The sequence below is a fragment of the Hippoglossus stenolepis genome, chromosome 19 (genome assembly GCF_022539355.2).
Source record: "Hippoglossus stenolepis isolate QCI-W04-F060 chromosome 19, HSTE1.2, whole genome shotgun sequence".
Taxonomy (NCBI): domain Eukaryota; kingdom Metazoa; phylum Chordata; class Actinopteri; order Pleuronectiformes; family Pleuronectidae; genus Hippoglossus; species Hippoglossus stenolepis.
Genome location: NC_061501.1, coordinates 11,983,462 through 12,009,303, shown reverse-complemented (window position 1 = coordinate 12,009,303; position 25,842 = coordinate 11,983,462). Strand labels below are relative to the sequence as shown.

The 25,842-nt window shown below is 40.3% G+C and overlaps 2 protein-coding genes across 4 annotated transcripts; one reads left to right on the top strand and one right to left on the bottom strand.

Moving 5' to 3' along the window:
* Positions 1-1,913: 1,913 nt before the first annotated feature.
* Positions 1,914-12,088, bottom strand: mybl1 (v-myb avian myeloblastosis viral oncogene homolog-like 1). 3 transcript variants are annotated; one of them, XM_035143217.2, is made up of 16 exons: positions 11,695-12,088; positions 9,176-9,281; positions 8,860-8,931; positions 8,499-8,591; positions 7,540-7,760; positions 7,250-7,451; positions 7,062-7,136; positions 6,657-6,767; positions 5,583-5,822; positions 5,104-5,496; positions 4,843-4,982; positions 4,598-4,712; positions 4,323-4,439; positions 4,051-4,155; positions 3,549-3,740; positions 1,914-3,360 (listed from the first exon to the last, which is right to left on the bottom strand). In XM_035143217.2, the coding sequence occupies exons 1-16, from the start codon at positions 11,715-11,717 to the stop codon at positions 3,235-3,237; spliced, it is 2,331 nt and encodes a 776-aa protein (XP_034999108.1). In that variant the 5' UTR covers positions 11,718-12,088; the 3' UTR covers positions 1,914-3,234. The 3 variants fall into 3 exon arrangements, with proteins under 3 accessions (XP_034999108.1, XP_034999109.1, XP_034999110.1); XM_035143218.2 differs by having other exon boundaries at positions 5,104-5,478; XM_035143219.2 differs by lacking the exon at positions 6,657-6,767.
* Positions 12,089-14,239: 2,151 nt separating this feature from the next.
* sgk3 (serum/glucocorticoid regulated kinase family member 3) lies at positions 14,240-25,785 on the top strand. The gene is made up of 17 exons (XM_035142838.2): positions 14,240-14,490; positions 19,066-19,246; positions 19,376-19,459; positions 19,661-19,733; positions 19,891-19,966; positions 20,165-20,240; positions 20,620-20,669; positions 20,802-20,859; positions 21,202-21,285; positions 21,386-21,517; positions 22,011-22,123; positions 22,258-22,294; positions 23,478-23,564; positions 23,859-23,954; positions 24,144-24,299; positions 24,518-24,607; positions 24,925-25,785. Exons 2-17 carry the CDS (start codon positions 19,151-19,153, stop codon positions 25,093-25,095), a joined length of 1,479 nt encoding a protein of 492 aa, XP_034998729.1. The 5' UTR covers positions 14,240-14,490; positions 19,066-19,150; the 3' UTR covers positions 25,096-25,785.
* The last annotated feature ends 57 nt before the right edge of the window (positions 25,786-25,842 follow it).

The following is a 25,842-nucleotide window of genomic DNA, read 5'->3' as shown; positions in this document are numbered from 1 at the left end:
AAAGAAACCATTACATTTTGGTGCGGATCCACGTCAGGAGGCAGATTTAGGAATCGTTTATCTCATTTCTTCAGCATTGTGAGATTTGTGGATGTTTTTATTAATTTAATTTGTGTTTATTAAAACGTAGGCATGTTTAGGCGGCTGATATACATGAGTTAGTGCAATTTGAAGCGAGTTAACCTAAATGTAGTTTCATAAGGGGACTGCTGGGCTTCGGTGGAGGTGTGTACTGTCTGGACACATGGAGGAGAGGAAATTCAAAATACCACAGAAGTCATGCAACGAATGCATTTATTTTATTTTTTTCAAATTAAGTACACGGTTACAAAGACAGTTGGCAGGATTTCTATGGTGACTTGGTTATGATTTCAACTGGAAATGCTACAAAACATAGTTGTGAGTCTGTGATTCTGTATTTAAAAGCAGAGTCTGGCATCTTGTGTATCGCTCATGCATAACTACAGTAGTATACGACCGATGCTACCATCCTGTCTATGTACTTCCCTCAAAACCTATGATGTTACGTGGCCAAGTTTTGTTAACGTACAAACATGTTAACTTGAACTTAACAATATGGAATGCACAAAAACAAGTCAAAGCAACAGAACAGATATATACAGATTAGACACACACAAAAATTTTAACACAAATGTCGTCTGTGGATGTTACTCTACTTTCTGTTTTAGAGTTGTGTACCATTTACTCCGGATCTTTTCCACTTGATCTCCCTGACAAGATTCCCTTCTTATTCTCACTCCAACGCTTAACGCAGGATAATCCAGATTATAACTAATACTGGTGCCATTAATGCAGACAATACAAAGACCATTTATAGCTCTTGTGTTATTTAACCAGATTAAAAAAAGTTTCCTTTATGGAACGTGGAAGCACAGTGTTTCCTCAAAAGGAAATTATCATTAATATATTTATATATATATATATATATATATATATATATATATATATATATATATATATATATATATATATATATATATATATATATATATATATATATATATAATATATATCAAGGGGCGTTTCAGCAGGATACAAGGTTGTTGACATGCTTGCTTTAGCAGTGATCAATTCAGATTTTGTTGAAACAGGATGTTCGGTGTTAGCTGTGATTTTTTTGCACAGACATCTTGTCTTAACATGTTTCATGGAAGGATTATACGTAGTGTATTTACACATTTCTGCAGCAGAACAGGAGAAAAGAATATGTTAAAATCAAGCAGCTTGAGCTTAATGTCAGCATAACAAACTCAGGAGACATCCATCTACCACACTCACGCATACTCAAACACACAAATAAAAAGGATAAGAGCTACATCATCAGAATGAACAAACAAGCATTTCAAATTAAATGAGTAAAAAGTGCAATTTGTCTATGATTAGAGGTCAGAGATGGAGTCCTGCTACCTTATAGCAAAGAGCACGTTTGAGTAACTAGAAGGAATATGACCTCTCTATATGTTAAAAGAGTCAACTAGACACTGATTATTATTATTTGCTAGATCTCGCCTGTCCAGGAAAAAAAAAGAAATTCAACTTAAATTAGTGGCAGTGCACGTTTGTCTAACTTGGAGTCATGGAACCGAACGGTAGCCCAATCCTGATTATTTTTTAAAAAGACAATAAAATTCTTCAATAATTTCTCTTAAATGATTTGTTTTAAAGAAATAAATAAATTAGTAAACATTAAATAAATAAAACCTACAGCCTTCACATAAAAAGTAGATCCTTCTCCACCCAATGCCTGTAGAACACTAAAGATATGAAAACTAGTCAGTGACGACTGACCAAAGAAATGGTTATTATTCTTCAGAACAGCTTTTAGAGCATGTGAGGGGTTCTTCTTTTACTTTTGAGGCTGTTTTGTCAGCAAAGTTAAACTTCTTTTTTAAAAAAATTCATGGTATCCGATTTATATTAATATCTAAGCTTTAGAGCTGTCAGATAATAAATAAAACAAACAGAAATAAACATAAAAAGGTACCCTTCCATTCTTGAGGTTCTTACACATGTACATTGCAATGAAATACATTCAACCGATGTCTCGACGGACACTATGGCCTTGGAAAGGAAATGTGTTGTTTAAAGAAAAAAGAGGAAGAAGATACCATCACAAGTGCTATCCAGTTAGCCCTTAAAAACACTGCTCCTTTCTCAGCAGCAAAATCGACTCAGTAGTGCAATACTGACAGCTTTCTATTTCCATCCCCACCGACTTCACATCACCGTGATTCAGCAATAACACTGCTGTCCCTTCGAATGTCATGTGTTTTCACACCCGTCCACTTGTCTGTTTGTATGCAAGATTATGCGAAAAACTATTAAACTAATTACCACAAAACTTGGTGGAGGGATGCGGTAAAAGTCAGTGAAGAACTCATTCAATTTTGGTGAGAAACCAGGACATTTTTGTCACTTTCTTTAACATAGCAAGATTTGGGCGTTTTTCAACATTTTCCATGATTACTCAGAAGACCTTGATGAAAAAAACCGGGCTTGTTTAGGGTCTGATATTTATGAGCGTGTGCAATTTGGTGCAGATCCAATGAATTCAAATGTGGTTTGATAAGGGACACGGTTGATGCGCTCTACTGATCGCCATTCTAGTTTTAAATGCTTGCGATGCTTAATATTATATTCTGTACTGTAAGTGTCTATGTTCAAAACCCACGGTGGGATTTGAAAGATACATGGGCGTCAGCTACATGTATAAAAAGCTACAGATGTTGCATGTACGGGGCAGCTTCGCGAAACAAGTTGATACACAATGAGTAGCAATACGTTATAAAATGTCTTGCTGGTTATTTAAACAATATATTAACAATATAAAACTCAGAAGCAGCCACTGCTAGTAATAAACACTATTTCTACAGCCTACTGTATGTGCAGGTTGTTTCAACATTTCTAACTAGTGCAGGAAAAAATCTAGCCTTTTTTTCATATCTGTACAAAATTGCTCATGTAGCCAGGTTGTGTTTTTCAAAAGAGAGCACAAGTCCAAGCTGTAAACAACAAACTACTCGGGCAGTGACGTAGAAATGTGTGTTAATAGGCAGCCATGCCTTTGTGTGGACGTCGTTGGCAGTGCATTTCTGTATCAAAATAAAAACTAAAATCATTTGTCTTCACTGGATTGTCTCTTACAGGATTCAGTGGAGGTTTTCGAAGTTGGGATGGGTGTGGTAGTGTTGCCTGCGCGGTGAGGAGACGGCTTTAAAGCACAAGGGCCCTTGAGGTAGAGCCAGACGACGGGTAAGGGCTCAGGTACTGACGGGCCTGTTCCGTCATAATCAGCTGGTCCTCTGTCTTCCCATAAACCACTGCTTCCCACTCACTCACCTGCGGAGAAAATAACCAGGAGTTACACGTTACATACTTGTTAGAATGACACCATCCTTTTTTTAATAATTCACATCATTTTGTCTGTAACATATCAAATTAGCAGACTCCACCACTGCTTTACTGTAAATGACCTGCAAATGTGTTGCTTTTGTGCACAGCTTGCAAGCAACTGACTTGGGTATTACCTGAACAGCTGCGTGTTTTGGTGCTTTGTGGGAGGCGGAGAGCTTCTTCACCCGCAGGCTCGTAAAGCGATGGGGATGCACAGGAACGAGTGACGGCTCCTCTCGTGCAGACGTCAAAGGGCGACTGCACTCCTCTTGCTCAGGGGTCGAGGTGACCAGCGAGGAGCTCGTCAGAAGACTTTCCTCCGGCTTCTGCAATATGACATTTCATGAATGGTGAATCTTATAACAAAGAAGTAGATTAACAAAATGATTGATGACCGTGAATTAAATTAAAATGTGTTGTATTTTGAAATTCCTAGGTCTGACTGCAGAGGGTGGCCAAAAGACTCCAGCACCTCGAAATGTTCCAGGATTAAAGAAGTGAAAGGGTGGCTCCTGGCTGACGACCGTACAGGCGGCGCAATGGCACCATTGGAGGCACATCACCCCAGCAAAAGTTTTCACATTTGTTTTCTCATCTAGCTACAGGATCTATACCAGTGTTCTTGAAGTGACTTACTTCTGTGTTGTTGCGCTGCTCCTGGAAGAGTTGGGTGTTGAGGCCGTCTTTACCCCAAGGGTCTAGCACAAGGGACTTACGCACTTTTCTAGCTGGGCCATCCATCTGAAAATAAAGGAGCAAGATACAAGCAATAAATCTTATTCCATCAGGGAAGGACTAGAATTGTATTTTAGAGCTATGATTAACATTCGAATATGTGTATCTGCAAGTGTTTGTTAAAAGCAGATTAGTCATGAAGTACTGAGAGACAATGTGCATCCTACACATACATTATGTTTCCATGCTCTGTAGTCTGGCTGGTTGTCTGCTCTGTTAAAGATGTCTGCTCCGGTCTCCTGCTTCAGAACTTCTCGAATGTCCTCTTCTAGAAATGCTAAAGGCTGCGGCTGAAAAACACAAACAGACACATAAATATAACCATGAACTGGAAGTGTACTGTATGGAATTGTTGTATGTATATATATATATATATATATACACATTTGTATATGTATATAAGGAAGTTATTATAAATACAGGCAAGCAGCCACATTTGACGTCTTACCTCCATTTTTAGGGGCCCATGCATTTTCTCTTGAGCAGCCAAAGCATTCTTGAAAGGAGTCGGTGTCCTTGGGGTTGGAATCATTATGGTTTTACAGAATTTGGGTGTCCGCGAACTAGAGAGTTGACAGAATATTCCACATTGGTTACTCTCCTTACAATCTGATAAAATCAAGATTAAAATATGATAGAAATTTCCCACTAAGCAGAGCAAGCCTCTGGATTTTATGTTTTGCTGTTATTTACCCATCGTTCTCCTTCTGGTGCTTCGGTGTGGTTTCTTTGTGGAGCGGCGTGTACAGGAGACACCTTTGGCCGCACACAGGAGTTGAGGTGAGGGCAGGGTTATCCAGACTCAGATGTTCCGCCCCTGATATGTTGCAGAACTGGGAACAACCACACAAGGCGGGTCAGTCACATGACCAATACAACCACAAACACAAAGCAGTCAGCTGAGGTGGGGATTTTTGTGTGTGTGAAGAGGAAAAAATAACATATTTCATTTACTCGTGATGGGGTAAATGGCAGTGACTTTGTTGGCGTTTTCTTTGGAGAATTTGAGTTATTTTCCAAGAAAGACGAGCAGGTCCTGTCGCATAAAGGAGATGGTTCTCCCCTCTCTCTCCTCCTCCTCCTCCCTGTGGATGCTTGGGAAGGTTTGGACGAGTTGATGGGAGTCAGAGAAGTGACACTCCCAAGACCAAAGGAAGCACTGTTCTTGTCTCGGCCTGATATGGCAGTGGGCGTGTTGAGAGTGTAATCCATTGAATTATCCATGGTCCTCTCTTGCAGGAGGGTGGTGTAGCCTGCCAGATTGTGCCTGGGCGGTGTCGCTGTGTCTGAAAGGTCAAAACTGGCCACGTCACTCCACGCACCAGGGTCCTGCAGAGCAAAACACATCTACAGTAGATCTTTAATACATTCAAGAGTATTTTCAACACGTTCATTTTGCGATACATTGGTGCTCTGCTCCTCCTGTTACTTACGGAGTCAATGAGCTCCATGGTTTCTGCAAACTCCGGTATGGTCTGCAGGGTGGAGAGCACGGTGCTGGCCTCCAGTGCCAGGAACTTACTGGGAGAGATTGGAAGCTGTGCTGTAGGAGCCTGGGGAATGTCAGTGTCCCTCCAGGGTTTTCTCTCTGCCTGCTCCTCCAAGCTGCTGCCACTTGTGGTCAACGTGTCATCGGACAAACTGTCTGACCAGATGGAGTACTGCTCCAAGCTCTGAGGGAGGAAGGAGGGAGAGAACACAGGTGTTGGATCTTTGGCTGCACCGGATGTTTGGTGGATGATTTGTTGTGGAAAACTAATATGATTTCATTGTGAAATGATCTAGATGTAAAGAAAGTGTGGAAAACACCAACAAATCTTGACCACTAAATCTCACAATATGAAATCACAGACTGTGAAGAATGAGGTAGTGAATGAAATGTCAGAGGGGACAGAACAGGAACAGAACAGGAACAGGAGGGACAGAGTGTTTGGGCCAAATCCAAACTGCTGGCTGTGTGTGGGCATGGGGACCGGGGGAGATGAGGGAGCGGGTTGGTGGAGGGAACAATGGTAATAAGGGGTGTAGGTGGCGTCCAAGCACAGCTTCAGGCCAGTCTGAATGAGTAGCAAGATGGGGAAGGTAGTTACTATAGCAACACTACAGCACATCAGGCACGCATACATGTGCGCCATTCCTGTTTTCACAACTATACACTGCAAAAAGTCCATCACAGAGTCAATTAAAGCGAGAGTCTTAAAATCGTATTGACCATAAAGCAAGGTAAAGTCAATTGTGGAGATGAGAACTGTGAATTTTCTAGAATCGAGTGTTACTGTAATTTTTTTTCTTTTTAAATCAATTCTGATAAAAGCTTAAAAAATAACATAACAAAGTTTTTGAACCAGATGTTATTTTTTGTCTTTGTCTCACCTTAATTGAATTTTAAGACTCAGTTAAATGGGATATTTCATGTTAATGGCCCTTTTTACAGTGTATGTAAGCTACAGACACAGGCGGGCTATGCTGACTAAGTACGCTAACACACATTGGGAGTGTGTTCTTACACATGGACCTCTGCACTGCACTTGTCGCTGGACTTCACTCTCTGCTGACATAAGCAGCAGCTCAAGCTCCTTAATTCTTTGCTCTCTGTCAGGATCGTCCAGGCACGATGGCTGGAATAAACAAACGTCAGAGAGGGGAGGTCAAGAGGACAGGAGGAAAGGAAGGTGTTAAGAAAAGCAGACAAAAAACCCAACAGATTTACACATAAAATATTTTAAGGGAGGATTTGAGATCAATCCCCTTTTTGTCAGTTATTGAATGTTAGATGAAAATAACAGGACATCCAAGTATTTGACTTGGAGTCCAGAGTTAGCAATCACAAGGATATCTAGAGACAGTCCAGAAAATAAAGAATGTGACAAGTTCTCCCCACCAGCATGCAGAGGAAATACTCAAACACTCACCTGAATGAAGCCTGAATTTTCAGGAAGACTATCCATCATGTGTCCACTGTGAGGATCACACGTATAAACCCCCATCTTAAACACAGAGAATCACACAACCACACCAGTAAAACACAAGTAAAACCCACTGAGGACAAACATAAATGATTCAAACACCATACAGTATGAAGAGGAAAGTGAGAGTGGACCTGGTTGGGTCCTGGTATCAACAGGGGACTGTGATCACAGCTCTGAGGCTCTGCTGGAGTTGGGGGACACAGCCTGTGGTGGCGTCTCTTCCCTCCACTGTGAGAGGAGGACAGAGTCTTGCTGTGATCTTGCAGGTAGCCCTCGTGCTCCACCTTCCTCCTCATGGTGGAGTTCCAGTGGTTCTTGATGGAGTTGTCTGTCCTGTTGGGGAGAAGATCTGGCTTATGTAGCAAATCACCTCCTCCGTTATAGAGATACAGTAAGCAATGAACGAGCAGCGTTATATTACCGTCCAGGAAGAAGCTTGGAGATCTCTGCCCAGCGGTTGCCAAGACGTTTATGGGCATCATAAATGATTCGATCCTCTTCCTGAGTCCATGAAGACTTCTTCACCTCTGGGTTGAGGTGATTGTGCCACCGTTCACGACACTGCTTTCCAATCCTCCCCTGGAGGTGCTTTGCGATCACTGACCAACGCTTGGGGCCATATTTGTGTACCAGGTCAATAACCTATAAAAACATAATTGAATGAGAAATATTTGATAGACAATTTTGATTTGTAAATCAGAAAAATAATAATCCATACACTATTCTATTCTGTTAGTTGTCTCTGTCATCTTTTACTGTATGAAAGGATGGAGTCAAATTTTTACTTGGATTCATTCAACAAGCTTGGGAAAAAAAGGAAAATCAGATCTTTCTACTTTTCTAATAGCCAACAGCAGCTCCAGCGTTCAGAAAGCTTTGACTGCAGCAGCAGAGCTTGTTTGGCTGTTTCTTTTGCAGCTGATGTCACTGTTGGCAGCTCCAGCCATTACTGATAGCTCTGTGTTTCTGTTATGATGCCAAGATTTCAGAGGAGCATTCCCGACATTCTTAGAGAATAGTGATCCATTTAAGGAATGCATTGCTCATCTTAGAGCCGGGAAAGACATTCGAGTTTCCCACTGTACAAAGAAGGGCTCAGCTCCAAACTAGTGACATGGAAAGTCTGTGTTTTATTAGGGATGACATAGTCATGGATTTACTTTTCAAAAAAGAAAAGTATGTTTTTGGCGGGACGTACATTTGTGCATGTGCACAGCCTGTGTTGTTCTAAAGGTTGAAGATACATTGCATTGTGGAACTTGTTCTTTCACTTAGACTAAGCTCCTGACACTCCCCACATCTTCCTTCTGTCTCACCTATCATTTACATTTGTAGTCATCCCTCTTTCTGTCCACAGCAGGAACTCCCAGCTCCTCTTACCTTTTGATCCTCCTCTTTTGTCCAGGGTCCTTTCACCAGCTCTGGGTTGAGCACCTTCTGCCAGCGGTGCTGACATTGGCCATCTGTCCTCCCCTGTGACAGAGACACACAAAACACAACACCTCATTACACCACGACTTCAGTTATATTTACTCCTGACAGCTGGAAATAAATCTGTCAGTAACTGCACTCATGACTTAACTCCACTGTGAAAAACATCCTATTAAGGAAATATATAAATAATAGTATTAGTAAATGGTTTTGGTTGTTATTAACTGTTTGGGGAGGGACAGACTAGTATTGCCAATAAACCAATGAGATACTACTCTTTCACAATGCAGACATATTACACTTTACTTACTTGAAAAAAGTTGGCTATTAATTTCCAGGACTCAGCTCCATGCTGCTCAACCAGTTTTTTCAGCTTTTCATCCTTGAGAGGAAGGATGAAAGTTGGGGGGGGGGGAAAACAACAGAGTGAAGGCACTTTAGTATCCATCCTTAGGAACTTTCTACATTGTAGTATTATGTAATAACAAACAAGCATTGATAATTAAGGTTCCCATGTAATGTACAGCACAAAACACATTTTTATTAGTAATAAGATAAATTACAAATCTCATGCTGTCTCCATTTCACATATGAAAATAACCTGCAAAACTCCCTGATAAACTTACCTCATCTCGGGACCACTTCACTTTGCACAGTGTCTTTTTATCTTTGCTCTTCTCTTTGCTTTCGGTGTCTGTGGAGATCACCTCTTCATCCTCATCATTGCTAAAACTACACAGGAGAAAGAAAAGATTTCATTAACAGAGCCAGCATTTCTTTATAAGGTCAATAACTCTAGGAAGGAATATTGATATGAATATTGAATTGCATGAAAATTGCATGAATCCATAGAGGTTTGGAAATGTTGCAAGATTAGACAATAAAATCAATGCTTGTGCAAATGCACACAGTATGTATAAAGCTACCTAAAGTATATGTTGTCACTGAACATGCTCTCAGTGTATAGAAGAGTGTTAGGGTAAGCCAGAGACTCAGCTTTAAGTACATTTTTCTAATTATTTTGTCATTTTAAATTGGTTGGCTTGTTATTTCCTGTAATGCAGGTGAATGAAAGATGTGGCTACTGAAGAACTAATAACTGTGAGCAGTATAAGCACCAGCAGTTGATTCGACAAGCCTTGTATGAGAGAAAGAAGAACATCACTGCACACTGTACGCATTGAATTTGGCAATGGCAATCAGCCTTCCTAGAGAGGCTGAAAGTGACTCGAGCAACATATTAATAGTAAAATGATAACAGTGTATTAGTACAATTCTGCTTCGCCGCAACCCTTTCAGAGTAAGAGAGAAAGACATGTATTCGCGTATAACTAAATGAACACAAAATTCCTCTCTCCTGACATAAGAAGTTGGCAGGTAACACTGGACGTCTGTGTTCCCATAAAAGTTGCTGCTGGGCAACACTTTCTTTGTGGCAGTGGAGCAGACTTTAATAAATATAGGAGAAATTAAGTTTGCTGTTGCCAAGAGCTGTTACCATACAGCAAACCTCAGAAATCACACATAAACACACACACACACACACACACACACAAGGGGAAAACACTGCTCTCCTGAGGTTTTCCATCAGCCCTGCAGGGAAGCCCGAACATGGCAATTGAGTTTTGGTGTGGCCTGATTCCCTCACTAGAGCAAAGAAAAGTGGGGAAATGAGTCTGGACTGTGCTCTGAACAGGAAGGAGGGACGTAGAGGGGCTGAGCGAAAGGGGCGATCAACAGGCTCTTTCACCTCCAGAGGTGTGCCAGTGTGCGTCATTTAGATGGGGGAGGGGTGTGGTCAGGGGAATGGCAGAGCTCTAACGGTCCAGTCGTTCAAAAAGTTTCAAAAAACAGAGACTTATATAACATCTCCACATTTGATTTAAAACGTTATTTACCCGCTTAACTTTGATATAGCCAGATAATAAAAATTAAAGTGTTTTCAAAAGTGGTGAAAGAGAAAGAAAGGAGCCACCCATCCATTATATGTCCAGATGTGAACACGAGGAGAAGTATGTGTTGGGGATGAAACATAAACAAGCTGGATGATGATCATCATAAAAAAGCTTCAACCAAAAGTTATTTACATTTATGATTGATCCATTTTTTAAAATAAATTGTTCTCTTTCATTTCTAAATGTCAGACAATATTAAACCAGGTTCACCATAATTTCCTTCAACCTACGTTTAACTCTCAAAAAGTTTGTTTGGCTCCAAAACTTCTTCAATTCTTGACAATAAAAGTCAGTGGAACAAGTAAATGTTACAGATGGAACAATTATCAAAATAGTTTCTACTTAATATGATGATCGCCCAATCATTAAATTAACTGTAATTTATCACAAATTAAATGCTTTTAATATCCATAATTATTACAATTGACAACACTTGATTGCAGTATTGTGCACAATCAATATTCTGTCTGTCTTGGTCAGTATAATTCAACAGCCCAATATAAGACATCAAATCTAATCACAAACGGGTTTGTTTGTTTTCTTAGGTACTTTCTGTCAGGGGGCATTCCTGAAAAGCACAGAAGGGCTTTGAGAACTGTATTCAGCCTACTTCTTTTCTCCACCGGCTTTATTTACCTTGTGGCAGAAACCACGTTTTCCAAGAGAGCACAGCACACATTTTACTGCAACTCTTTATCTGTGCTTTTCTTCTGATCTGGACAAGACAGCATCTGAGCCTTACTATCTAACAGACCTGTCACCTTCAAGGGACGTGTTTTCAAAGATGCTGCTGCTGCTGCACAACTGCTGTTTGACAATGGGCTGCGCGCCTCCCGTGCATAAATAAACACATTATTCTATTAACCTGTAGTATGTGTGGAACAACATTAAAGAAACAACAACCATGCAAACCCATGATTTGAACACTTTGCAGGATTTATAAGCCATAACTTTTACACTACCCATGCTTATGTCCAGGCTGCTGGAGAATGCACACTGTTAATCATCCATTACTACATATTGATATGTAGTAGAACTGTGCAGGTGCACGTGCAGAACACGTTCACTGTCAGACTAAATCGCAAACATGGTGAATATCCTCTCTGCACTGACACCGTTATTTGCATTGAGGCTGTGACAAACAGATGGCCACCGCACCGGACGACAAAACACCAGCAGAAGACACCCACCTGCGTGTCTTCACGTTGTCCATGGCCGCCTGCGGGAGGACTGGACCTTCTCAGAGACGAACCTGTGTGTGGCAGCGCTCACATTAACACGCGTGTATCCGCACGAGTCGCTGTCAGTCATCGCTGGTTTCCTCTTGAGACTCGGTGGTATCCAGCTAGCATTACTCGGCTAGCTAGCGGGGCTAAGTCACTGCTGTACCCGGTCCATAACGCTACGCTCCCTGGGTAAAAGCCCGGCTCTTCGTCGGTAACATGTTTCCAGAGGGAAGCGTCGCTGTGTGTGTTCTGCCTCTTGTTTCTTATGGTGAACTAAAGTCGCATGTGGAGCTGATACGGTGGAAAGCGGCCGCTGCTGCCTCCTCTCTCCTCGGACTGATCCTCTGTCACTTCTCTCCTCCGCTCGCCTCACGATGTTTGTCCATCCCGCCGATTCTCGCGCCCAGCCCTCTGCGCAGGCGGCCTCGCCCCCGATTGGTCAGAAACGGGGGCTGTGAATAGAGGAGTCAACACTCGAAAGTGATTGGTCGGAAATGAGGCGGGTGCTCACGTGTGATTGGCCAGAGGTCGGAGGAGGTTCGGTGTCATTGGTCGGACCTCTGAGGTCGGGCGGCAGGTTGGAGGACTCTGCTGTCACCTTCTGCAGCAGAATGGGGCTTTTCATTGAGAGGGGGTGCAGGGGGCTTTCAGGGGCGTTCAGGGGCCCTTGAGGGGGGTTCAGGGGTTCCCAGCCCCCTGGTTTCACCAATTTCAAGTGACATAAATGCATTACAGTCTAATCTGATAAAACTTTTATTTTGTTAATATCAAATGACACAAATCCAGACAAGAAGGTGGCTCTACTGAACCTAGAATATAGCATTTATACCAAAGGCTGCAGATCTGTATTGGAGTGCATGAGTGTTTGTATGACTTATATGTACGGTGGCCGAGAGAGCTCAACGCACTGCAAATTAGGAAAAAGCATGCAAAGTAAAACACGTGCAAATTAAGAAAACAACTTCATAAATTTGATGACACGTACGCTGCAAAAAGTCACAAATCGCTGAAGATGTTTTCTTAATTTGCACATGACTTTTACTATTTGCAGGCATTTTCTGTGGTTTCATTGTGGTGCCTCACAATGCATGGTTGCAATCCTCCTGATATTAACAGCATAATATCTGAGAAGGTTTAAGGCTTTAATCTTCAAGCAAAAGCTCTGGAGAATATTTTCTGCTTTCAACCTGCTGCATGCCCACATTTCATTCTGCTGCAACTTTAAACTGAACTCTGCTGACACCCTCTGGGCAAAACTTGTACGACCACGGTTTAATGGCTCCATGCATGAAAAGCAAACAATTTAAAATTCTCCACTGAAAATGTGTTTAGTTTATCTCTGACTGAGCTGAACATCTCAATACGTTTCACTGTTTCTTTTAATCTATCATAGCACATGTGATTATTGTTTTTCTCTGCATTATCAGCATAGTAAACTAGTGCAATACCCCAGGATGCATATTTGTGTATTTTCTACCAGTCAAAATTAAGGTAGTTTATATTCCTGAGATATTATTCCACACTGGCCATTTATAATTAAGTCATTAATGAATTATATTGCATGATAAGTTGAATTTAGTCATAATTGTTATATCATATAATATCATAACATCATGACTTTTATGGGCCATATATTCTCGCTGTGTCTCCATGTAAATTTAGGATTTGGTTGATATCTGGAGATGAGTCCTGTCCTGTCTTTCGACCTGCAGGTGACACTGTTAAACTGTCTGAGTTCTCAATGTTGTCATTCCTCAGCGTGAACCAATTTGCATTAAGAGAAACACAACACAAGACCGGAAATCTCTTAGTATGCCTTCCAAAATAAAAGCTTTTGGGGGCTCCTGTGGATTCTGAAGAAATAATAATGTGTAATCACACACACAAAAAAAACTATCATATTAATGTAATATTGTACAAAGATACAATTAGAAGTATCAAGAGTCTTATTTTCTGTAGCCCCAAGGTGAATTGATCCAGCGATCAAGGGTGGAACATATCCTAATGGAGGTTTTTTACTTATTAGTATATATATATATACTACATGAAAGTAAATGCCCTGTATTCAAATGTTTACTGAAATCAAAATAAAAGAACTGGAAACACATACAAGTCTACTTAAAGTACCGAAAGTGAAAGTACAGCCCATGAAAGTTATGTTAATATCCATCATATTATTGTATTATTATTGCTGTTGCATTTAAGAGTAAGCTTATTTCTATAATAAATAACGAATCATGTTATAAACAATAAATAAAGGTGGTTATAAGCTGTCCATATATTTTGTATATAAAACTTTATTCCACAAAGTAACCAGAGTTGGATTTTAAAGTAGTATGAAAATGAAATACTCAATATTAATATTATTATTATACTAAGACCTTGTATTGCGAGGATTGTATGTAGTATAAGGTTTTACTATACATGGCTACTTCCAGCTGTAGTCTCCGGTCTTGTTCTGAAGGGCTGCACCGGACACACTCTGTGTTTCCTCCCTGAATTGACAGTGGTAGTATCTCTGGGGTCCCGTGACAAATTTCATTGGAACTTTCTTCGTCCGGGACAGATCGATGTTTTCTTCATCTTCTCCTGTCAGACGCTGCTGGACAGAGAGGGGACACACTGTCAGTCCATGGGGGGCTTCTGTCCTCACTGACACGGGATACACGATCACTTCGGTGACGGTTTAAACGCTGTGGAGAGAAATATCCTCACTGGAAACTACGGAAATACACGAACACGGCGTCAAAATACCGAAAGGTACGTGATGTCCATGGAGACGTTACCTTGGTGTCATGTTGGCTAACTTAGCTTTGACTCGGCCGGGTTGATAGCTGCCTTGCAAACCAAGCATTACAGGGATCAAAGTAGCTTAACGTTGTGTTTAATTAAAGTTAGCCATTACATACGTTCTTTCGTGTTCGAGGAAAACACTAAAAGTCGAGAAGAAGTTAAACGGAAGAAGAACAAAGCTAAGTTGGCTAATTTGGACGTAGCAGCTTTATGCTATGTGTGTTTATGAGTGTTTTGTTTATAGTGTGTGTGCCATTTGAGAGCCTGTTAGAACATGTCAGCCCTCTCAGTGTGTGTGTGTGTGTGTGTGTGTGTGTGTGTGTGTGTGTGTGTGTGTGTGTGTGTGTGTGTGTGTGTGTGTGTGTTTCACTTTGACTCGTGCTCCTCCTTCAATGGCTCGTTTCTCCTCTCTCTTTTTCCTCCTGGCCTGGAGAATTATTCCCGTAACACACGTGATCTGTGCTGGTGTTTCTCTTTTAAAAGTTGCACAGGTGTGAGAACATACAAAAGCCTCCGGGTGACCAAAAACAATTGTGAGCTGAGGAAATGCCTCTGACTAAATAAAACAGAAGTAGGGGGGGTCACCCACCTACACATAATTCTACTGTGACTGTAGAAAAATTGTGTCAGACTTCATAGACCAGTGTTCAATAACAAATAAGAGAGGTCCAGATAGAGAAAGTGTGAGTCAGTGGGATTATACATTGAAATATTAGACTTAACGCCTACAGTATGTGTAGTCAACAACTGACAAACTGTCAAATCAAACAAGGTAAACACTGTCAAAGTGAAACCCCCACAGTGGATGTTGAGTCATCTGTGTTGAATTGCCTGTTGCAAACCCCCATCTCTAAGGTGGATGGTGTGTATGTTAATATTTGTCCTCTCGTCATACTTTTACGTAAATTTCAGTTAACATCAAATGCACCTTTGCAGTGACAGGAACGATACCTGCCTTTATAATCCTTCTCTTCATATAATCTTCTCTCCTCTGACTATGCTTCAATATTAACGTAGAAACCTGCTTCATTTGCTTTTTATTTGTCAGTTCAGAAGATTTGCAGCTTGTTCCTTAACATAACATTTGTCTAAGAAGAACATGTCCTTTTTTGTGTGTGTGTAACGAGACAAGTTCTCAGCGATAAAAGACGAAGACAATGGATTTGATAAGTTTACACAGTCAACTATCTGACAGCTCTGTGATAACTGTGATGTGAGAGTGTAAAAACCCTCACACTAAAACACACACACACATTAATTCAAATGTTCACATGTCGACCTCATGTGCAGAGAATTTGCTCCGCCGTGCCAAGCTGGGGCATTGAACATTGTGTCATTTCTAATTTCCCACACGGGGGATGAGGCATTTATTTTCCCCATGCAGTGCACTCGCTGATTCCGACCTGTTTCTAATAGGAAGTTGGAGACACAGTGGATGTGTGTAAGCTGTCTGGACGGTCAGGTCGGGGTAGGAATTGTTCCAGATGCTGAAGTCGTTTGCACGCACTGGGGTTGACTCGAGTTCAACCTGCTTCAGCTGCGCGTCTTTAATCACTGTTGCATTATAATAAGACACTTACAAGCTAGAATCATGTTTGTCATTCAGTTTTATCCTGGAAATAACAGATCTAATTTAAATATATCCAAACTGCTTAAGTTATTTTAATAAATGTGTTTATGTAAATGTGAAGGTTATAACTGAAATAGGACGTTTTGCTCTTCATGTGCTGATAAGCAAGTTATCCCCACTTAACATTTTCAGCTTGCAGGGGTCTGTGTCTTATCAGTAGACAACCTGCTTGTTCGAGCTTTCACATTGGATTAACCATCATGGCCTGACTTCTGCTTTGTTTTCTCACTAAAAAGTGCTTTTCACACATGTCGCCCAGCCACACACAGAGAAAAATTGTATGTGCAACATCCTCATAGGATATCCACCGGCAAGGATGCGTGTACTCGAGCTGTGCAGGAAGTCAGCTATTTTGGATCCTGTGTAGTAGCCCAGCATATTTGCGCCTGTCACCACAAGTTAATTCATGTTGTGGCATGAATGCAGGGGTTGCTGGGCTGGTACCGAAGCTAGGGAGATTGCGTAACGTTCATCTTTTTCCACTTCATTGTCATCACGACTTAGGTTTTCATTCCTCATAACAAACTTGTTGGCGTCTTTTTGCGGGTGTGGTAGGAGGCGGCATTCCTTATGAAGGAGAAGCAGTGTCAGCTGAAAATGGAAGCTGCACCAGACAGTTATAGGTTATTTCCCCCTTGAAGAGGAAATATTTCTGGAATGTTAAAAAGCAGGACCTACCCTGTGACGTAGAGTCAGTTAACCGTAAAACAGGCACAGATGTGGGGCAGCTCAGGGAAGTATGTGGGCACTTATGTGTGTACCAGCCACAGCTGCACAAACCTCAGGTTTCAAACGCACAAGATGATCTAAGCATTCCCATTCAAAGTGGCTGCTAGACGAAATCTACATCTAGCTGCTGTTGATTTCACGTGATGATGGCTTTTCAGATCCGGTTTTAACGAGAGCTGAAACTGCCGATTAGTGGATCAGTGGAAACTAATTTAGCAAGGACTAAACCAAACTAGCAACAGTTTTAATAGACTTTTCTGTCAGGAGTTTATGCATATCTCTGTTTTATAGTCATTGATGAATGAAAAACGATTATTGTTGGATGAAACATTTTCACCTTAGGGTATGATGAATTATTGAAGGCGTTTTGGCCCAATGAAACGGAAAAAGAAAGATAAGTTAGGCCTTGTTTTAACCTAAGATGTAACAGTTTCAGCATAACAGTTGTGAAAAAGGAAACGGTTCAAACCTTTGATCTCTATTTGGTTTATCTTGGAGATAAGAGATGGGCCGAGCTAAAACAAACGTAAGAGAAAGTCAGAAGTTCAAACAAAACAGTAAAAGGGAGCTAGTGATGAAGAGGCCGTGAAGGTCCCTCTGACTCCGCACATGCATTTTAAAGAGGGCCTCTCTCTTGCTGTTCCCTCACCCCCAACGTGAGCAGAATGAGATGACCCTCCAGGATGCGTTCAGGACAAATTTGCAGTTGGAGAAGGTTTGCTAAAAGCCGGTTTTCTGTGTGTTGTGAACAAACATCAGTAGTGAGAGTAACAAGGGTTGCGGTTGAAGGGGCGAAAGCACAACTGGACAAACTAGGCTGACCTCACCAACATCAAACAATGGACCAGTCAGAGCAGCAGACAAAGAGCTTTGTTGAAAAAGAAACAGACATTACATAACTCGTGTTGAAAGAAAAGAAATGCATCTCTCTCTGTTTGATCTGACAGATGAACACAGGAAAAAACATCTACTGCAACAAATTATAATTTAGCTCTTTGACTCTTCTCCTAGTGATAAACTCCTTTGTTATTACAGTTGTCAGGGGAAGGAGTCTCTTCAGCGAGGAGCTTTATTTCCCTCTTTTAAAGGTTAGGAAGAAGAAGGAGTTTGCAGGATTTTACTCTACTCTCAACCTACTGTGTAACTCCAGCTTCAAAGACCCCTGGATGGTTATTTAAAAATACCTCTCCACTGAGGGGAACCAGCCAGAATGTCACAGACCCAGCGTGTGTGTGTGTGTGTGTGTGTGTGTGTGTGTGTGTGTGTGTGTGTGTGTGTGTGTGTGTGTGTGTGTGTGTGTGTGTGTGTGTGTGTGTGTGTGTGTGTGTGTGTGTGTGTGTGTGTGTGTGTGTGTGTGTGTGTGTGTGTGTGGTTTACGTGTTCACATGTTAAACAGGGTGGTGTGTGATACACGTGGAAGAGATAGACTCTTGTTTCTCCCCTAGGGTGATTGATATTTATCTATGGGATCTATACAAGTGTTCTTTCACATTGAATAATCCGATGAGAGGGAGGGTGGTTTATTCACAGGAAGGAGTGAGTTAACTGGTCACTCAGGAGGAGGCAGCCTCCCTGCCGTCATGTTGCAGCTCACTGACTGCCCCCCCCTGTTGTTGCCTGCGCACTCTCACAACACTTTACTCTCAAAGCACCTCTTCATGAGGCTTCAACCAGGAATGCTTTTACAGGCAAAACCTTACAATAGCCGACATTGCTGTAAAAGAGCGTTTTTTCCATTTGTCCATTAGCATCCCAACAAAAAAACGGAGTGTACTTTTGTTTCATGTGACACCTTAACTCTCGATGAGTCACAAGTCAGTCTCAGCTGACAATAATGACGTTTCACCCAGTTTTGAAATCATCGAAAAACTAAACAAAACTGAAGGAAAAGCAAACACTTGGATATCCATCACTTTGATAAGAACTTCTGAAAATGAATTAATTTGATGTGTACTATTAATTATATTATAGACATAGGTTTTTTTGCTTTATAGAAAAATGTCTATGTCTATGACATAATGAATACATGAGGATTTGCTTATAAAGTAATACTCAGGGATTGATGTTTATAATATCAGGTCTAGGCAACATGACCACTGTGGGTTGAAATGTCTGGAGGGCACAAAAACCCCAGTTTCCCTTCCTGAATAACAGACTGGCCTGTTCTGCTTTCTCCTCTGCAGCAGTGACCCGGAGTGGGCATGGACCAGTTGTATACTTGAAGTCCCATCCTGGAGGACTCATTACTTGATGACCTTGCACCTTTGAATGCCGACGGCCCCAAAGATGGAGGAGCAATCCGGTCTCCCCAATGTCAGCATACCCTGCCACAATGAGCAGATGGACAAGAAAAAGCGTTACACAGTGCGTCAACTAGCATTTCTGAGAAGAATTGATTCAGAAAATGATTTTGTCAGTGTAGCATTAAATCATATGAACTGGCCACAGTGACCCCTTGTGTTAACACAGACTATCCTTTTTCTTTTTTTTCAGGTTTACAAAGTGATAGTTTCTGTTCGACAACAAGAATGGTTTGTCTTCAGGCGATACGCTGAATTTGACAAACTCTACAACATAGTAAGTTGTGGCTTATTGTCATTTTCAATTTACAGCATATAAAGTCCGGAACACATAACCAGAAATTATGTCTTAAATGTATTTATTGTCTTTCTTTCAATGTCTTTCTGTTCAAATTTACATTTTGAATCCTTTGTGTACTTGTAGCCATTGATGTTTTACTAGCCCATGTGTGATTTTCTCCCATATCTTTTAACATAGTTAAGAAAACAGTTTCCATCTATGAACCTGAAAATTCCAGCAAAGAGAATATTTGGGGATAATTTTGACCCCGGTAAGTGTTCACTCAATGCTCATGTTTTACAATATGAAGTAAAAAATTCCTTACACCATCATCCAACAGAAATACAGTTCCAGATGTTTTATAGCATGTTTATGGCCTTGAGTGCTGTGTTTGATTGTATTTCTGTAACACAATATCCATCCAACAGAGTTCATCATGCAAAGAAGAGCAGGGCTGCATGAGTTCATCAAGAGGATTGTAACAGATCCTCAGCTTTGCAACCAGTACGTTTTCATGTTCTCTGTGTCATTTTATTATTATTATTATGTGAGTCCAATAATCAAATGAAGTCAAAATAATTTAACCGTGCTTCACACTCGAAATGAATGGAATAAAGAAAATCAAGAAGGTTCTGCGTTTTTCGTGCTTCACTTCATGACATGTCTCTAATTGAACTGTTTGGTTGTTTTTAAACATCACAGTCCAGATGTGAGGACCTTTCTACTGATGGACAAAATGCAGAACTTTTCAGATGCCTCTGAGGATGAAGATGACAAAGTAAGCAATTAATTAGTCTTGAGCAATTTGATGAATCATTTTCTTTGTTCTTCTTCATTTGTAGTTTTGTTTTCCTACTGACTACATGTTTTGTGTTAATATGTTGTGTAGTGGAGTCATTAGGTCCTCCACCTCTGTTTTTCTGCTGTGTCCAGGCTGTGCCAGAGAGTTGTAGATGCTGTGCACTGATAAGAGTCTCGAGACTAAATATGAATACAGATTAACTTACTGATATTTTCTTAGTGTAGCACAGATAAAGGATTGATTCACTGAATCTTGAATCCCTCGTCTGTTAACCAGTGTTGTGTTAGTCTCAGTTTTAGGGTTTAGATTCATCTTTGTGTCTGACCCATTTGATGTCTTCTCTGCTGTTTAACAGAACAACTCTACCTCCAGAAACATTAACCTGGGACCCTCTGGAAATCCACTGTATGTTCACTACTGAGTGCTCTGACATTGTTAATATTTTAGCACGAGGCAGGTTGCCTTGCTGTTTATTATTGATTATTTTAAACTTCAACAAGTGAAACACAAATGAATGTGGTGTAATTTTTGTTTCAGTGCCAAACCCAGCGACTTTGACTTTTTAAAAGTCATAGGAAAGGGGAGTTTTGGGAAGGTATGCACACAATACTGAAAAGTACAGTTACTTTATTTTCAACACAGAGGGAAAATTCACAAGTTTGCAAAATAGTGACTCTGTTTACATAGATAAAATATAGTTTCATTACATCGAAATCACTTTCACAACTCAATTTGGCAGTTAGATTGACGGATATATATTTTGCTTTACCTACATTCAAGTTGGAAACTTTTTGAAATGTTTCTGTGTTGTTTTTGACTTTGAGGTAGCAGCAGGTTTTAGTTCTGCATATGTTGGCCTCTCCATGCAGGAAGTGAAAAACAAATCGGGAATGTTTTACTGGTTTACACTGTCTGTGTTCTCTCCCTTGTGATGCAGGTTTTCCTCGCGAAACTCAAACACGATGAAAAGTATTATGCAGTCAAGGTCTTACAGAAAAGGGTCATTCTCAACAGGAAAGAGGTAATTTTAAAATCAAATATGACCTTCAGCCTATTCACATTTCAGTATTGTGTGCATGATTTATTGTTCTTCTACTAAAATCAGCCCTTTTTCAAATCAGCAAAAGCACATCATGGCAGAGCGCAACGTGCTGCTGAAGAATGTGAAACACCCTTTCTTGGTTGGGCTTCATTATTCCTTCCAGACCGCAGACAAGTTATACTTCGTCTTGGATTTCATCAATGGAGGAGAAGTGAGTTGTTTCAGTTTTGTGAATAATGCACTCACATCGAAATCAGTCACACGGTCAAGACAAGATGAGAATGACTCACTTAAATAGCTTTAATACAATTCCTTAGAGTAAGAACTGCTGCTGGTTAACATACCTTCATTTGTTTAAAATCTTACTAGAGGTCACGGAATTACTGAGAATAAAGAATGACTCAGAGAGTGACTTCCTAAATGGATGTCCTTCAAGTGTGGTCAGCCTTTTTTAAGGCTGCCATGTGTGAGTGACTAACTACAATCTGTAGACAAGTACATCAACTTCCAACCTTTCTGAACAGGACGATTACAAAAACCTGTAACGTCAGATGAAAATAGAATCAGATCAGTGTTTATGGTTTCCAGTCAATGTGATAATACATAATTATATACTGGTTTATGAAGGTACAATGAAAATATGAACAGCTCAGTGAAACATTTGACAATACATCAAATAATCAACCTGAAACTTTTTGTTCAAGCTCTTCTTCCATCTTCAAAAAGAGCGGACCTTTCCAGAGCCCCGAGCAAAATTCTACATCGCTGAAATGGCAAGTGCACTGGGATATCTGCACTTGCTCAACATTGTTTACAGGTATGATTGAGATTCATCGACAGTAAGTTAACCCATGAAATGTGGCTTTGCAGTGGGTATTTGAAATTACTGTTTCCAAATCTGCCAGTGCCCTGTGTCACTTACTTAAATTGAAATTTGTGTGTTTCATTCAGAGACTTGAAACCAGAAAACATCCTCCTTGACCAAGAAGTGAGTATTCCTGTTTTTATACAATCACTTTGACAGTTATTACAGTAAATAACAGTAATCGAAATCTTCCCTTAACCGCACATAATTGTTTTTAATACATAAGTGCTGCTTAGATTTGTCTGTCTTAAGTTTCTGTTTTTCATATTTCCTTACTTTACTCTGTAGTCAATGTGATTTTCAGAATTTATGAGCCTGTCTCCATAGCCTACATGCAGATGCTTTGTAAACATGTCAATCTTACTTTCCAGTTACTCGTAATGGCTGCATACTTTAATACTTTAATACCTAAAAATTTGAAATGAAAGCCTTGGGTTTGGTTCATTTATAGTTCAGTTTGTTCAGGACTCCTGTGTTGGATAGAACTGTTCAGGGAGGGTCATGACAGAAGTGATAAGGGTCTAACTGTTCATTCACCTGCTTCTCGGAAGGTCCCGATTCTCAAGTTGACTTGTGGTTCTGAATTTGGTGTGTTCATGTGCTCTGAAGTCAGAATGTGGAAAGGACATGGATGCTGTAAACAAGATGTGTTGTCAGTTAGATGTGTTTACAGTCTTTAAACAACACCTTGACACCTATTTCTAATATTTACATACTAACAAAGCAAATAGAGCAGATCATTTTAAGTGTATGCATGTTAATCTTAAAAATGCTTTATTGGCTAAAGGGTATGGGGTTAGGCACTTGTGAGAAATGGACATACAGGGTAACATCACATTAATAGTTACTATTTAGAGCCAATTGAGGTGGTGTTGATGTAAATTTTCCAAGTCGGGAACAAATTTTTCCCGCTATTCCGACACCACGTGAATGCATCAGTCTATAATGTACTACAGGTGATGTTATCAGAAAATAGTTCCAAAGTCTCATATTCGCTTCATATTTATTACATAAGAACCTAACATACAGTTTACAGCATTTCATTCTTTTCCACGTGTAACATTTCAACACCAGTTGACAACAGTGTCATTTCCTGTTCTAGCTGGACCGAATGAGGGTGATTGGATTAGGACTTACTAATGATTTTCCTGCAGAGCCTTACTGAGAAAGTGAATGGGTCTGACTGAGCTACACCGCTGCCAACATTCCTCAGCAACAATAGATCCCTCAGTCCCCGGGGATAATGAGCTGCTTGTGCAGCATATGTTGTCTAAAAATGTCCCTGTGTCCTCTCCTCTTTAAAAAGGGGCATATCGTTTTGACGGACTTTGGGTTGTGCAAGGAAGGCATTTCCCAGACCGACACCACCACCACGTTTTGTGGAACACCTGAGGTATGTTTTCTTTTTTTACCTGTCTGCCTACTGCCAGGGTAGTCCAAAGAAGTCTCACCCTCAGTGTCAGAAAGATGCAATTATTAATACCCTTTTTGTAATTAGGTGTGGTTAATCATTTCACAAGTATGTGTTTATTCCAACTCACCATACTGCTGTGTATGTGTGGGCTATAAATCACTTTTTCTAGAGTTAAGATAAAAATAGTAGTTTACATACATTTGGTTGATTTATTTTAAGCAAAATGTCAAAGTTAATGTTATATTATTATGTTTGCGTGCTTCAAATGACCAGTACTTGGCTCCAGAGGTCCTGAGGAAACAGCCCTATGATAATACAGTAGACTGGTGGTGTCTGGGTTCAGTGCTGTATGAGATGCTCTTCGGCCTGGTAAGTCTGTGCTTTGATCCCTATTTTCCCTAAATCTCCCTCTGTATTGTTCTTATTGTTCCAGTCTGCCACACAGTCGACATTATGTTTTATTTTTCTTGATTACAAAAGATTTGATTTTGGCAGTTAGTGTCAGCACACATGTCATTACTTGCCTCTACATCTCTTTCTTTATTTCTCATATCCCAGCCGCCATTCTACAGCAGGGACACACATGAGATGTATGACAACATCCTCCACAAGCAGCTGGCGATGCGTCCCGGTGCGTCCAGCACCGCCTGGTCTCTGCTCAAGGCCCTGCTGGAGAAAGACGGCACACAGAGACTTGGGTCCAGGGATGATTTTGTAAGTGGGATTATTGCACTCTCACCATCCAGATAAGAGTCAATGTATGTATGACAGAATTTCAAATGTTAGCTCCCCCTGGTGGCTGATCTGTATACGTCCTATACCTGGTGATGCTAAACAAATGTATGGCATCTATGATTTTTTAAAATCTTACTAACTTCCTTTTTATATATAGTTATGTCCAGGTTAATGTACTGTATATTCTTCATTTTCAGAATGAGATCAAAGCCCACAGCTTCTTCTTCTCCATCAACTGGGATGACCTTGAACAAAAGAAGATCCCTCCCCCATTCCTACCCAAAGTGGTAAATAGTTTGAGTTTCTTCTATTTTTTATTTATCCTTTTAGTATTTTAGTATTTTAACTGTTTCTGGCTTAAAGGTCACGTGTGTATCCAGTAAAGTCATGATGCAGCCTATAAGCCTTTAATAACAAGACAAGTAGTCTGATTTAAAATTATTTCAGAACACCACAGCGTGATGTACCCATCCTGATGTTTTTACTTCTCCACTTGATTAGAGCTCTTTTCTTGTGTGTACAGACCGAGCACACAGACATTTTGTCTTGTATTTCTTCCATGAATTTTAATACGTCTGGTACTTTTACTCCTCTCTCCCCCCAGAGCTCGTACTGTGACATCTCAAACTTTGACACCGAGTTCACGGAGGAGATGGTCTCCACCTCCGTCTGTTGGTCTCAAGAACATTCCGTAGTCAACGCCAGTGTAATGGAGGCCGACGATGCCTTTGTGGGCTTCTCCTACGCCCCACCTTCTGATGACTCTTTCCAGTGAAACATTCCCCCACGAATGCCTTAACCATCGTAACTTATTTTGATTAAAGGGAAGACATCTCTACCATGGATGAATTTGTTCTATGAAGCCAAAGCAAGCAGCTGATAGGAAACAGCACTAAACTATATTGTGATTGGAAAAACAAGTGCCAGAAAAGTCTTTATTTTTTACCTATTTGTATTTATATAAATATATTATACATAACGGATGATGTTTTTAAGAATTAAGGACGACCATTCGCTATTAATGCAATTTCTGTAAGTTTCAACAATGAGCCTTTATAAAGCCTTAAATTTGTCCCTTCAATGACATCAAAGAATCAGGTTCTGAAAGACTTGAGCAATTCACTGGACTTAAGATGTCACCTTTTGACTGTCCATGTAATTACTGTATAAAACAAACTCGTGTATCATATTCACAGTAACTAGGTTGGAAATAGGGGAGTACTTGAAAGACCACTGAAATATGCATTTTGGTTTATAGGTCACATTTATAAAAGAAATAAATCTACTTTTATCAGTTACTTTTCACTTTGTCTTTTCGAGTACTGTGTGGGTTTTTATTATTATTGTGAATTGTCTGTGTTTATTCATAAAGTGCAAAATACTTCAAGATCCACGATGCTTTGTTCTCACCTGGTCATTTTAGTAGTTCCATACAGAGTAATAAAAAAAAATCTAAAAATCTAAATTAATCTGAGTGTCTGTTCTGTAGTAATACATTGTTTTCTTTATTTATTAAATTAGT